The 13,915-nt window shown below is 40.8% G+C and overlaps 1 protein-coding gene across 3 annotated transcripts in view; it reads left to right on the top strand.

Moving 5' to 3' along the window:
• Positions 1-2,957, top strand: part of LOC126242688 (uncharacterized) — a 103,268-nt gene extending 100,311 nt beyond the window's left edge. For all 3 annotated transcript variants that reach the window (XM_049948108.1, XM_049948107.1, XM_049948109.1), the window contains exon 11: positions 2,312-2,957. In XM_049948108.1, the coding sequence (XP_049804065.1) occupies positions 2,312-2,493 (182 nt within the window). In that variant the 3' untranslated portion in view covers positions 2,494-2,957. The remainder of the gene's footprint in view (positions 1-2,311) is intronic.
• Positions 2,958-13,915: the final 10,958 nt, after the last annotated feature.

Here is a 13,915-nt window from a genome sequence, read left to right as displayed (position 1 = left end):
GGTTTCCCTCTTTTCAAGCTAGACGAGATTTAGAAAAGTAGCTGGAGTGCTAAGAATGTAAGAAGGAGAAAAAGTACAGGTGTGTGTTAATCATTTGTCATCAGAAATAAATGTTTAGTGAGATAAAGATTTGATTTAACTGTTGTTTTCTAAATGTTTGTGGCTCACATAATCCAAGTCTAATGAGTGACTTGGTATATGACTGTACAGTTTCTGCTTCCCTGCACTGATATCTTAAAAAGTGGCAATAAGTGATTAGGACAATCTTCAGTTGAGAAGGGTGTGAGGAAGAATAAACCTAAACCGTAAGTCTAAAAGTAAAAGTGATGGTTAAGAGAATAGCTTACATGCCAACCTTAGGCAGAAACGAACGCCTTGTGGAGAGGCGAGGACGAACCATAAAACCTATGAAGGAAGTATTCAATGGACTGTGAAGTCAAGTGATAACTACTGCAAATTACTCCTTATGGCTGAAAAATGGAAGTAATTATCAAGATAAATAGAGATCATGATAACAGCAAAATGAACAAGGTCACAAATCTAAGGATTTAGGATTTTCGGACAGTAGTGAATTCAGAGTGGGAGATTAATTTTACATCATCCTTGTGAAGATGAAGCATGAGTCTGCTTGCGCCATACACTGGCGCAACTTTGCATACGCCTGGGGGTCATCTGTCAGCCACGCAGTCGTTGCTGGTTGATACGTGCAGGAATGTTGATCTTGGTCCACTCGAATAGAGTCAGCTGGCAATGTCTGTATACTACAAATATCGTGCTCCAGTAATGTGGACACCCAGACGTACCAACAATGACAACACAGACATGTCATCACACAAATAAACAGTGATTTTGTGCGCGTGGAAGTGAAACTTCGAGGGATTTTCAATTTTTTTCGTTATTTCTTATTTCATGGCCATGTTATACAGAGCATGCAAAAAGTAAGTAATCTTGTTTTCATTAGGTATCAATATTTGGTGTGTGTGTGTGTGCGTGTGTGTGTGTGCGTGCTCTCTCTCTCTAGCTCATTAAGGAATTCACCCAAAAGGTTGTGAAATAGACCTTAAAGGTTTTCCATTTGTTTTCCAAAATTTTGATAAATTTGGAAAAAGATTTAGTGGGGTGAATGTAAGACTATATTAGGAAGCTATTTCATATGTTTAGAGTTGAGTCGAGGTTAGCATGCTGAGTGGAATAATGTGATTGTCGGCAGTTAGAACAATAGTCCGAGTGCTAAGTATGAAAGTATATGTGCTTGCATTAATCATTTGTCATCACCTAGAAGCGTTTAGTGAAATAAAACTTGATGATTTAAATGTTGGTTTCTAAATTTTTATGCGTCTGATTAGCCAAGTATCATGAGTAACATGGCACATGACTGTTAAATTCCTGTTGCCAAAGAAAGGAAAAAATATAGCTAATTAGAGAGAGATTATTGTTAAATTGGGGGGATCTCTACACACTAAATAAAAAAATCGCCAAATGACAACCAAGTAAATAACCCACAAATGGGATTTAAAAAATGCTAAAAAAAAAAAAGAAAACGTGGTCAGGGTGTACGACCCGGGACAACTGGGAGATACGGGAAAAACCCAGGAATTTTTTAGAATTCCAGGCATTTTTTATTGTTTTAGTTTTTGGTTACATTTTTGTAACTTTGACTAATAAGAACCAATACTGTAACAAAGAATATCACTGTATATCGCTACTGCAGCAATAAAACATGAATGAGAGAAAAAAAAAACGAAAATAACACCTAATTTGCAAAGGAAATGCGCTGACAGGAACAAAACACAGTGCTCATACAAGCGTCTGCCAACAGCAAAATGTGTCAAAGGCTTTAGGAAGACTATGCAATGTTTCATAACAACAAATTGCCTCTGATGAGCGTGATGTCACAACTGTTTACATTAGATTCATTTGAGCGGTTGCGAGCGTGCTTAAGTGCATGTGCATGCACCGTGGTGGTGCATTGCATGAAAAATAAAATTGTCAAGAAAAGAAATAAATTATTGGAGGATTGCTGGGCACTACGTACTTTTACAAGGTCAAATATTTAGTGTTGTAGATTGACGTGTATAAAACTGACGACACTGTCCCAGCTTTTGGAACTATTAGTTCCTTCCAGTAGGGAGGGAGAGGAATTGGTTGAAGAAGGTTAAAACGGAACAACAGGACACTCCAGCCCCAGGATACGTGGCTGTTAATCATTTGTAATACTTGTATCCGAAAACAATTATTAGAGAAATGTAATAACAGTTTTTTTTTTTTTTTTTTTTTTTTTTTTTTTTTTTTTTTTTTTTTTTTTTTGCAGGTGACCCCGATGCTTTAGGTGTGCGAGGATGGCATGAAGTTGGCTGCTTGACACCTCTGAATCTCACGTATGATGTGACTCCACCAGGTCTTGTAACAGCAGTTGTCACAGAACTTGCTATTCTGCCCTGTACCAGTGTTCCTGTAATATTGCGCATTAAACCATCTGAGGCTGGCTTTTGAGGGCTGACACTGGTATGACAGTTAATTAGCGTTCTGCTAATCTACAGTTTGCCTTTGTTCTGCAGCTACTAGTTTTTGTTTCAACAAAGCTTCCATGTCAATAATACCATTGTTTGAGTGAGAGTGCCAAGAAAGTAAAATCAAAAATGTTATTAACTTTATATGTGATTAAATGAAAGTTGTCAAATAATTATGATTACTTATGTACTGACACAGTACAACAGCAAAGTAAGACTGTACTTATTACAATGTAAATAACTTCAGAAACATGGTAGTAAAATAATATACATGGAAAATAAGACTGTCAAGGGAATGTGTCTTCCCAGTTTTCCCCTGTATTGAAACCAACCTTGTTATCAAGAGCCAGTAGGCATGGATATCTCAGTGATGATTCTGTTAATCTTGTTTCATACGCCATTTGTATTGATATTATGTTGTGTTTGTTAAATATATTTTTCTTGTAATATGTTGTTTAAATTTTGGTTTTAGTAAAGTAAGTGGTACAAAAACTAAATTTGTGCAGTCATTAAAATTTCTGTAGTGTCATATATGGTAAGGATAGGTATCTTGTTTTACTTTTATTCACAATAGAACTGAAAAAAATTTGGGCAGTTAGACTTTAATAAAATAACTGTGTAATCAAGAATTCTCTCCATTGCACTGTCTATGCCAGCAAACACACAACGCCACTGCCATAGCCCTCAAGATGGACTGGTCCCACCATAGGAACTGAATAGGTATATGCCATATCTCTATATTATCACCACCATAGTTCAGTGCTTAACACACATCCCGAAGCTGTCAGTTTATGTACCCTTAAGTATCTACTGGAAGCAAATAAATGTACCACTGATGTATCTCAATATTAGGATGAGAAAAGTCTGGTTTACAGAAATGAGAAAGAAAGGTGGTTTTATTCAAACCATGGATAAAATTTTGAAGACTTTATATGCGAGGAGTCATCTGCATTCTGCTAGTGGGACTTTTCAAGAGAGGTTGGAAGTCTCCCTGTGGTTGTAGTATTAATGCATTAGTGTCACAAAAAAGTGTGACCACACAACATTCAGTTTTCTAAAATTATCTGGGTATGATGTTTCCATGAAGAAAAATTTTGGAATTAAGACCAGTCCCCGATTGAGGTCTCGGGTTAGGGACTGACAAGGTTAAAATGATGATATCTAGAATTGCTGATCAGTACTTCCGAGAGATACAAAAATACATTACCCTAGCATTCAGAACTAACAGCTCCTCCCTCAGGGAGGAGAGGGCAGGGTATGGAAGCAGTGCGTAAAAACAGAGGTTCAGGTCTCTCGAGCCCAGGCATATTGAGATATCTATTGGCTAGGTAATTACAATCCAAGCCTTATTGCTAGTAACAGAAAATGCGTAACAGGTGTTACATAATTATGAAGAGCAAGTTAGGAAACAGTGTGTTATGCACTGGCGGAATCATTATTCTCAAGATTAAAACTCAATTAATGGTAACCACAGTTGTACAGTTTTACATGCCGTAATCACTAGCAGATGATAATAAAAATAAATATAATGTATGTAGAACAAGTGGGAGATATGGAACAAAGAAACCAACTACTGGATGGCAAAACTAATGAAGTTGAGACTGCTAAGACAGTTACTGCTGAACTACATTAAAGTGTTGAGTGCAGTACAACAGAAAAGGAGTAGAATGTAACAAAGAAATACTTGAAGCCCAAAAGCTTACTGAAAGGGAAACAGCCATCAGTAACTCTCAGTATTTGGATCTGGATCAAACCAAGCAAAGAAGGGAATGATGATGTTTAGTAGTAGGAATATCGTAATTACTAATCAGTGAAATTATGAGCCGGCCGAAGTGGCCGTGCGGTTAAAGGCGCTGCAGTCTGGAACCGCAAGACCGCTACGGTCGCAGGTTCGAATCCTGCCTCGGGCATGGATGTTTGTGATGTCCTTAGGTTAGTTAGGTTTAACTAGTTCTAAGTTCTAGGGGACTAATGACCTCAGAAGTTGAGTCCCATAGTGCTCAGAGCCAAGTGAAATTATGAAGGGTCACAAACAACAAAAAGAGAGTGGCAAAAGCAAGGAATATTTACAGTGCAGTTCTAATAGTATGAAATGTGAACATAACATTTTGGAGAAATTTTCTGAAGCAGCATGTATGGAGTACAGAGTTGTACAATAGAAAGAGAAGCTTGTGAAATGTGCTGCTGCAGAAGGCGCCTTCAAACTAATAGACAAAGAAGTTTGTAGTGAAGAACCACTGACAAGAATAAACGAGGAAAGAAGTCTATGGAAAATCATTACGAGGGGGGGGGGGTGGACCATTTGTTGAAGCATCTCATGTTCTATGCACTAGAAGTGTTAACTAATTGATAGGGACATGGAACAGAACTTAAATATATTCCAGCACTGAAGTGAGGAACAGGGCAAGGGTGTGGGGATAGGGGTGCAGGGTGGAGGATGTAGAAGTATGCCAATAAAGATAATTCACCACAGTGTAGGCATTGGTGTTTTGTACTTGTGAGATGTGGAGGGCAGGATTACATAAAGGAAGAGAGAAGAGAGAGCTGAAAGAAAAATGTGGATGTGAATTTACAGGACTATAAACCAAAGTTTCAGGCCGTAGTGAAAACGAAGGAAGGAGGAAGTGGGGTACAGTTGTAAGACAGAGGGTAACAGCAGTTGAGGTCAGGGAGATTATGACATCAAAATGTGTTGAAGGCAACTTCCCCTGCATAACTCAAGGGCGATCCAGATAGCAGGGGTTGCAAAACAGTTATTGAAGTTTACCATTTCATGCTCAGGAGGATGGTCTGCCAAAGTTTTGGCAGACAGCTATTCAGTGGTAATGCCTGAATAAAAATCTATGTAATAATTGCAGAAAATGTCTGTTTTTAGGCTTTTGTGACTAGAGTCGACATGCATAAAACTCTAGGTTGTAGACCATCTCAAGTAAAATGATGTAACAATATTTCAGCTAATTTTGCCAGTAGCTTTCATCATGAAGTCCATATGCAATAGTGTCTTCAGTATTGATTTAAATTTTACAACACTTTCTGAAGTGTCCCACTATAGTTGATTACTGTGCTCCCACTGAAAGAATCTCTACTTCAACACCTCCAACCAATTGCTCAGAGTCTAATCTGTCATATCAACGATACAAACTGGTTCCTTCAATGACCCAAAAATGCCATACTCTCTTCCCCTTCCCCCAGTGCTACCTGGATCCCAAGTTGTCACTGTTGATCCTACCTCCCTAAACATTCCTCATGCACCTGGCCTTGCTACTGTTTATACAACTTACCAATTACATCCCAATGCACAACGACTTCTCTTCTGAGGGGAAGATATAAAATCAGATCTGCAGCACAGCCATGGGCATCCGCATTTCACCTTCCTTTGCCAACCTGTGTACAGGCCATCTAGAGGAAATTTTCCTAACCCTAACCTCTCAAATCCCTTGTTTTGGTTCAGGTTCTTTCATGAAATCTTCATTCCTCCACAACCTCATCACGACCTCTCCCATCCACTTCACCTGATCCTCCCCAACACAATGTGCTACCTTCCTGGTCGTTGACTTCCACCTTTCTGATGGCTCCATCCATATTAAGCCCACTAATCACCAGCAATACCGGCATTTTGACAGCTGTCACCCCTTCCACACCAAAAATTGATCCCATATATGCAGTGATGGAAATTCTCTTGCCCACCACACTGAAAATCTTATGAAGACTTTCACAGATACGCACTACCTCACAAAACTAGGCTACAAACAGATTTCCTGCACTATGTCCTTACATAATCGTAATCCTCCACTGTTCCCAAGAATCAGCTGAAAAGGAGTGCCCCGCCCCTATAACACAATACCACTCTGAAATGGAATAACCAAATCACATGGGCTTTGATTATGTACCCACCCACAATCCTGCACACTCCTCCTAAAATGGTATACCATTGCCCAGCCAATCTACACAACATCCTGGTCTATCTGTGCCACTCCTAATCTCTTGCGGCAAGGTTCATATCCGTATGAAAGGCCCAGGTTCAAGACTTGCCCCAGCACATTCTACTCCAGTCTTGTCCAGGGTTATTCTATTCTATCAGAAGCAGGTTCACCTGTGAAAGCAGTTGTGTCATATACCATCTTCACTGCAATTTCAGCATTTTACATGGGCACGACCACCAACCAACCGTCCACCAGAATGAATGATCACTGCCAAACTGTGGACAAGAACAAAATTGGCCACGCACTTGCACAACACATTGCTGAGCATAACACACTAGAGTTCAAAGGCTGCATCACAACCTTTGCTCTCTGGATCCTTCCCTCCAACACCAGCTTTTCTGGATGCTGAAGATGGGAGTTATTCTTGCAAAACATCCTTCACTCTTATAGTCTTCCTTGCCTCAGTCTCTGCATAACCCATTGTTCCCACACCTTCTACCCAACAACTTTCCCTTTCTCTGTCCTGTCATTCCCTCCCTATCCACACCATGTTCCTCATGCATCATACAAATTCCCTGGCTCCAGTGCCCTTATGTAGCATGCCTAGCCCCTGCACCTGCCATCCCTCGCTCCCACATTCCTATCATTAGATATCTAATTCTACATCTATACTATGCAAACAACTGTGTGGTGCATGGCAGAGGGTACATCCCACTGTAAGAGTTATTACGGTTTCTTCCTGTTCCATTCATGTATGGAGAGTGGGAAGAATGATTGTTTGAATGTCTCTGTGCATGCAGTAATTATTCTAATCTTATCCTCATGATCCTATGTGAGCAATATGTAGGGGATTGTAGCATATTCCTAGAGTAATCAATTTAAGACCAGTTCCTGAAACTTTGTTAATTGATTTTCTCAGGATAAGTTACGTCTATAAATTCAGGAGTCTTCCAGTTCAGTTCCTTCAGTATCTCTGTGACACACTCTCACAGGTTAAACAAACTTGTGAACATTTGTGCTGGCTTTTTCTGTATACTTTGAATATCCCCTATTAGTCCTATCTGGTGCATGTCCCACACACTTGAGCAATACTCTAGAACCGGTCACAGGAATTATTTGTAAGCAATTTCCTTTGTAGACTGATTGCACTTCCCCAGCACTCTACCAATAAACCGAAGTCTAGCACCTCCTTCAGCCACGACTGAACCTATGTGATCATTCCACTTCATATCCTTACAAAGTGTTACATTTGTATGGGTTGGCGGATTCCAACAATGACTTACTGATATTATAGTCACATTTAGAGCAAGTTGTCAATCTCCACACCAAGTTCAAATCTTGTCAAGATCTGGCTAAATATTTATGCAGCTTCTTTCAAATAGAACTTCATTATAGATAACTGCTTCACCTGCAAAAGCCTGATTTTATCATTAATATTGTCTGCAAGTCCATTAATATACAACATGAGCAGCAACGGTCCCAACACACTTCCCTGAGGCACACCTGAAGTTACTTCTACGTCTGACGATGACTCTCCATCCAAAATGACATGCTGCATCCTCCCGACCAAAAAGTCCCCAACCCGGAAAAAAATTTCGCTTGATGCTCCATATGATGTACTTTTGACAATAAGCTTGGGTGTGTACTGAGACAATGCTTTTTGGAAACCAAGAAATACTGCGTCAAGCTGATCGCCCTGATCCAAAGCTTTCAGTATGTCATGAGAAAGGTGCCAGTTGGGTTTCACATAATCGACGTTTTTGAAATCCATGCTGGTTGGCATTGATGAGGTCATTCTGTTCGAGATACCTCATTATGTTTGAGCTCAGAATATTTTCTAAGATACTACAACAAATTTATGTCGAGGATATTGGATCGTAGTGTTGTGGATCATTTCTACTACCCTTCTTGTAGATGGGTGTGACCTGTGCCTTTTTCCACGAACTGGGCACAGTTTTTTGTTTGAGGGATCTATGATAGAATACTTAGAAGAGGGGCTAAATCAGCCACAAATTCAGTATAGAAACTGACAGGGATTCCATTGGGTCCTGGAGCTTTGTTCAATTTTAATGATTTCAGCTGTTCTTCAACGTCACTGACACTGATACTTACTTCATTCATCTTTTCAGTGGCATGAGGATTAAATTGAGGCAGTCTAGCATCTTATACAGCATGTAACACGACGTAGTGGGGACCAAGACAGTTATCTTTAGCATACGAACTCGCGCGGAAATGTACTGTGCATAAAATATCACAACAAACATTGCTCTCTGACCCATGCTGGTTGTCATCTGGATCCACTTAAAAGTTGAGCTTGAAGTGACTACACAGTTATGATACCTTCATACCACATTCCAGCATACACAATCATCAATCCCTGGTCTTCCAGCATCTGCCTCAGCCATAACCTGTGGCAGTAGGTCTTTAGATGCCACAGTCTCGAGTAAGTCCAGGATTTCGTATGTGTGGTGGCTTCAGTGGGAGGGCATGTAGACCAAGCAATCAGCTACCATGGCCTATCTACTGTTGCCCAAATGATCTCAGACTCCATATGAAAAATGAGGTGGTGCGTCCTCGTGCTGGAACCATGCCTTTTGATACACATGCATTGACATATCTTCCAAGAGCCCATATGATATGCTGACAAGGAATCGCAAGTATGCAACTTAAGTGAAATTTGGTGGACGAAGGTATAGCCTAGTCACATGTCCATCCAGAAACTCTGTCCAAATGTTCAGACAGTATCATTTCTGAAACCCGTGAGGGTGCACAGCATGTGGGTTTCCATCAGCCCACACATGACTATTATGAGAACTGAGAACAGCTTCCCTGGTGAGCGTGGCTTCATCCTTGAAAAAGGCAAGTTGGTTTCGTCCACAGCATGATGCAAGAACCACGTGCAGAAGTGGGCTTGTGATGCAAAATCATGTGGCTATGTTGCCTATACATTCTGGGTGAGGTATATGTGTAGCTGCTGCTCATACAGAACATGCCAGTCAGTTTGCTGATCCACATTCAGTCTACTTGCTACGTTTCTGACACTTTTTGTCGCATCCTGTTCCACTTCGTAGAGTACAGCCTCTTCAAAACTCTGGTGTGCTGCGCCACTGTGGAACAACACTCGTCAGTCCGGCTGGTGATGGTGAAGGTATCTCTGTCTGAGGCCCACTGGTACACTGTACCAAACAGAGATGTGAAGCTGTCTGGTGGTGTGGAAAATAGTCTGCACATTACTGACAAGCAGCCCTCCTGTTGCACAGAGCTCACACAGTAACATTATGTTGGCATATTTCACAATTGTGTAGTTTACCACAGTCAACAGTGATATACTAAAAATGAAATGTACGCACAGCTTGTACTCTGTGTTTAATGAATTATTACTACTGTACAGTATGAAAAAAGACCACAAGCACAACAGCAGGTACAAACCTCTCTGGACAGATCACAAACTCAAGTGAACGGGATGTAAATGAACCTGTAGTGGGCATGGAACATCACATGATCAGTGCTTGAGGAGCGTAATACCCTCGTCTGTGGTGCTGGAAATGTGTGAGATTTTAACGTGTGTTGTGGTATTTTACGTATAGCGAGAAAAATGGAATGTTTCCGGACATGAGTTCTGTCATAAACTTAACAGACTTGGTTCCCACTACAAGGCCATAGTGTCTGTAAATGGAATTTACTGACACCCTGTACATCGGCATTGAGTTAACAGGCACATACACATATTGAAAAGTTTGCTAGCTTTTGGAAAACTCTTTTTACACAGGAAGTTTGAATATAAATGCCTTCAGTCACAATTTTTTTGTTGTTTGTGTGTGTGTGTGTGTGAGTGTGTGTTTTTATTTGTACTGCATTAAAGTGTGCATTTTGCTCTGTGTGGATCCATCTTCAGGTGCAAATAATTTAATACATAATTTACATTTGCTCTTAGTGAGCTGAAATGCATTTCCCCATTATGATGAAGTTAGATATTAGGTTCTATATTTGTATGTAACATTCTCGTAACAGGAAATTGCATTTCACCTCACTCAAGAGCAAATGTAAATTACGCATTAGACAATTTGCACCTGAAGATGGACCCACCGGGTCCGAAGTGCATGGATTGTGGGTAGCATTTTCTTTGTTTCTGGGGCAATGATAAAAATATAGTAATACCAGGTGATGCTCCTTTGAAGAGGTTCTAGGTGTGTGTGAGGAGAGGCAAGGGAGATTTGTTCATGGACTATGTTTGAGGGATAGTCCGGTCTGCAAAGATCTTAATGACATCTCCAGCACATTGGGCAAAAGGAATACTTGTAACAGCAGTGTTTCAAAAAATTTGAGAATTTTTGGAGGGTGTGCCTAGAGTGCTCATCCAGGTGTTGGATGGCAAGGATTTCAATTTGGGAGATATGTTGTAAGTAGTTTGGGTTGCACAGTAACAGTATCTTGCAGAGGGAGTGGAAGTGGTTCAGAGATGTCTGTACCATGGACATTTGTTTATCTAGTAAGAGGTTAAACAGAATCAATTTTTCTCCTCACCCCAACAACTCCATACACATCCACCTCCTTCGTGCTTCCCAAAATCCATAAAACCAACAATTCTGGACACACTACTGTAGCGGTTACTGTGCTCCCGCCAAAAAATCTCTGCTGTTGATTAGCACCTCCAAATAATTTCCCATACCCTAGCCTCCCACATCGAAGATACAAACCATTTCCTGCACCATCTGTCAACTACGACCACCTGGATCCCAACCTGTAACTGTTAATGCCACCTCCTTTACCCAGCATCATGCATGTCTATGACTTGCTGCTATCAAACACTTTTTCCTGGCTCATTTCTTATGCATCTAATTACATCTTCACACACAGCTACAGCTCTATGGCACAGTAAGGGCCATCTAGAAAAAACCTTCCTAGCAGCTCAGACCCTTGACTGGTTCAGTTTCATTGATATCTTCATGACCTGGACCCAGGGCCAACAAACATTATCCTCTTTTCTCCACAACCTAAACACCTACTTTCCCATTTGCTTTACCTGGCCCCCCTCGGCCTAATGCGCCTCCTTCCTCTACGTTTACCTCTACCTCTCTGATAGCTCCACTTATACCTTCTGTAGTTTGGCCACCCACGGATGTGATGCATGTGTAGTGAATATTCCTTTGCCCAGTATCCTGAAAGTGTTGTTAAGGCCTTCACAGACAGGCCTTGTTCCTCAAATATAATCCACAGACGGATTTCACAAACCCCTAGTCTTCCCACCACCCCTAGGAATCAAATAGAGAACAGCACCTCCCCATAATCCAGTATCATATTGAACTGGAAACTGAACCATATCCTTCACGAGGGCTTCAACTATTCATCATAGAAATGAGGAACGTGCTACCCACAATCATTCCCACCCCTCCCAAAGTGATACTCCAATGCCCACTCAATCTAAACAATTCCACCCTTTTGCCATACCCACTGTCAGTGTCTTGCAATAGGGATCAGATCCTTCTGGAAGATGAGGTTCGTAGCTGCCGAACACATCCCACTTCAGTCCCATCTCAGGCTTTTCGTATCCAATCAGAGGCAGGGCTACCTGTGAAAGCACTCATGTCATACAGCAGCTCTGATGCAATTCGTGCACAGCATTTTATGTGGGTATGACTACCAACCAGATTTCTACTTGAATGAATGGCCCTGCCAAACTGTAGCAAAGAGCAGAGTTGACAACCCAGTGGCAGAACATGCTGCTGAGCACAACATACTTGATTTCAATGGCTGCTTCACAACCAGTGTCATCTGGATCCTCCTCCCCAGCACCAGCTTCTAAGAACTATGTAGAGGGGAGTCGTCCTTGCAACATAATCCTCGTTCTTATAATCCTCCGTCCTCAAGTCTCTGCTAGTCCCCCGTCCCTCACTCATCCAGGTTATCTGGCCCCCAGCGGCAGTTTCAGAGGGCGCCAAATTCGAATTCTTGAAGAAAAACCTTTCACAAAGCACCTAGCATCCTGTGCACGTTGGTCTATAAGTTATTCATATGATTTTGAAAAGCATCCCAGTTTCTTTTTGAACACATTCTAAGTTCAGCGACACTATCAGGTTTTTGTCCCAGTTTGGAAATATCATAGATCTGTTGGAGAACAGATCATGTGTCTGTGCAGGCAGATCTTCATTTTCCCAGAAAATAATGCCTTATAACAATCCATAAAAATGAGCAAAGTTAGTTAAGGTTTTGACGTTTCCATCAGTTCTTCATTTAGTGGTATTGAACAGTTTGGAATTTATGTACATTTGTTGACAGTCCTTTTCCAGAGAATAACTGAGTCACTTATAATTTCATTTAGTTGTACTCTGACTTCCCAGATGGCTTTATCCTCTCATCCCTGGCAATTTTCTTGTAGTGCCCATTAATCCACTTCCCTTTTTGTGGGACCTCATGGCACTATCAAATGGCTCCAGAAAACCCCTCTCTGGCAGATGGGGAGGTTATCATATTAAATTATAATACTGGCACAAAAAATCTGCTCACAGTAAAGAACAGTGTGAAGATTACTGTGAATCTGACATAATTTACTTGCTAAAAACAGCACGTTCTACCAATGTTTCGCATTCTGCAAGGCCATTGCATAGACTTATTTTTGCTGCAGTTACATCTTCAGATTACTCACTTCAAATATTAGTGCTGCACAACTTCAAAGACTTAAGAACAGAAAAACTGGGCATTCTCTTACTCTACTGCATCTATCTACGTCTCATCATTGTTCTCATCCAGTTGCCTCTTTTTCTTTGAAATGTTCCTATCCTTGTACTAGTCTGCAGTTGCTTTCCTCCTATGCAGATTGTGTTAATGGTGCATAACATATGGCACAATGTTCCACATCACCACTCATAACTCTATTACTTATAAGAAAAGTGTTCTTTGAATGTGTAACTGTAATCCTTAAACAGAACTATTCCCTATTACCTTCCCACTTGGCCATGGCTCTGTGGAAAGAGGAAGACTTGGGACTGAAGGTATGCTTGCTTTAGATCTTACCAACGCTGTTTCCATGTTCTCTGGTGACATCCTCCTCTTACAGGAGGATCTAACACTTACCCCATATCTCTCTACTACTTCATAAAATGTATAAAAATGGTAAAAGCAGCACCTATTGTGATAACTTCACAGTACCTGAGGAGTTGACTTTATAAGATTAAATGACTACTAATGTCCAGCTTTCTTTGGATATTGTGATGACTGTAAGGCAGGTGATGTATCTCCAAACCCGTCTTTGGACACTTTTTTAAATCATTCCAAATTCACTGGGAGCACAGAGAAGTAGTGCTAATGTTGATTGTGCCAGAACTGTAAAGACAAAACAACACTAACCTCACTCACCTTGTATGAACTGTGAGGTGTGGAGGCTTTATTTCCGACAGTGGTTCAGGCAGTTACTCCCACCCTCATTAACTTCAACTTTTCACACATTTTCATATCTTAACTCTTCTCTGGGAAACTCCATGGGGG

The sequence above is a fragment of the Schistocerca nitens genome, chromosome 1 (assembly GCF_023898315.1).
Source record: "Schistocerca nitens isolate TAMUIC-IGC-003100 chromosome 1, iqSchNite1.1, whole genome shotgun sequence".
Taxonomy (NCBI): domain Eukaryota; kingdom Metazoa; phylum Arthropoda; class Insecta; order Orthoptera; family Acrididae; genus Schistocerca; species Schistocerca nitens.
The sequence above is the reverse complement of the archived record's forward strand: the minus strand, read 5'-3'. Positions and strand labels throughout refer to the sequence as shown.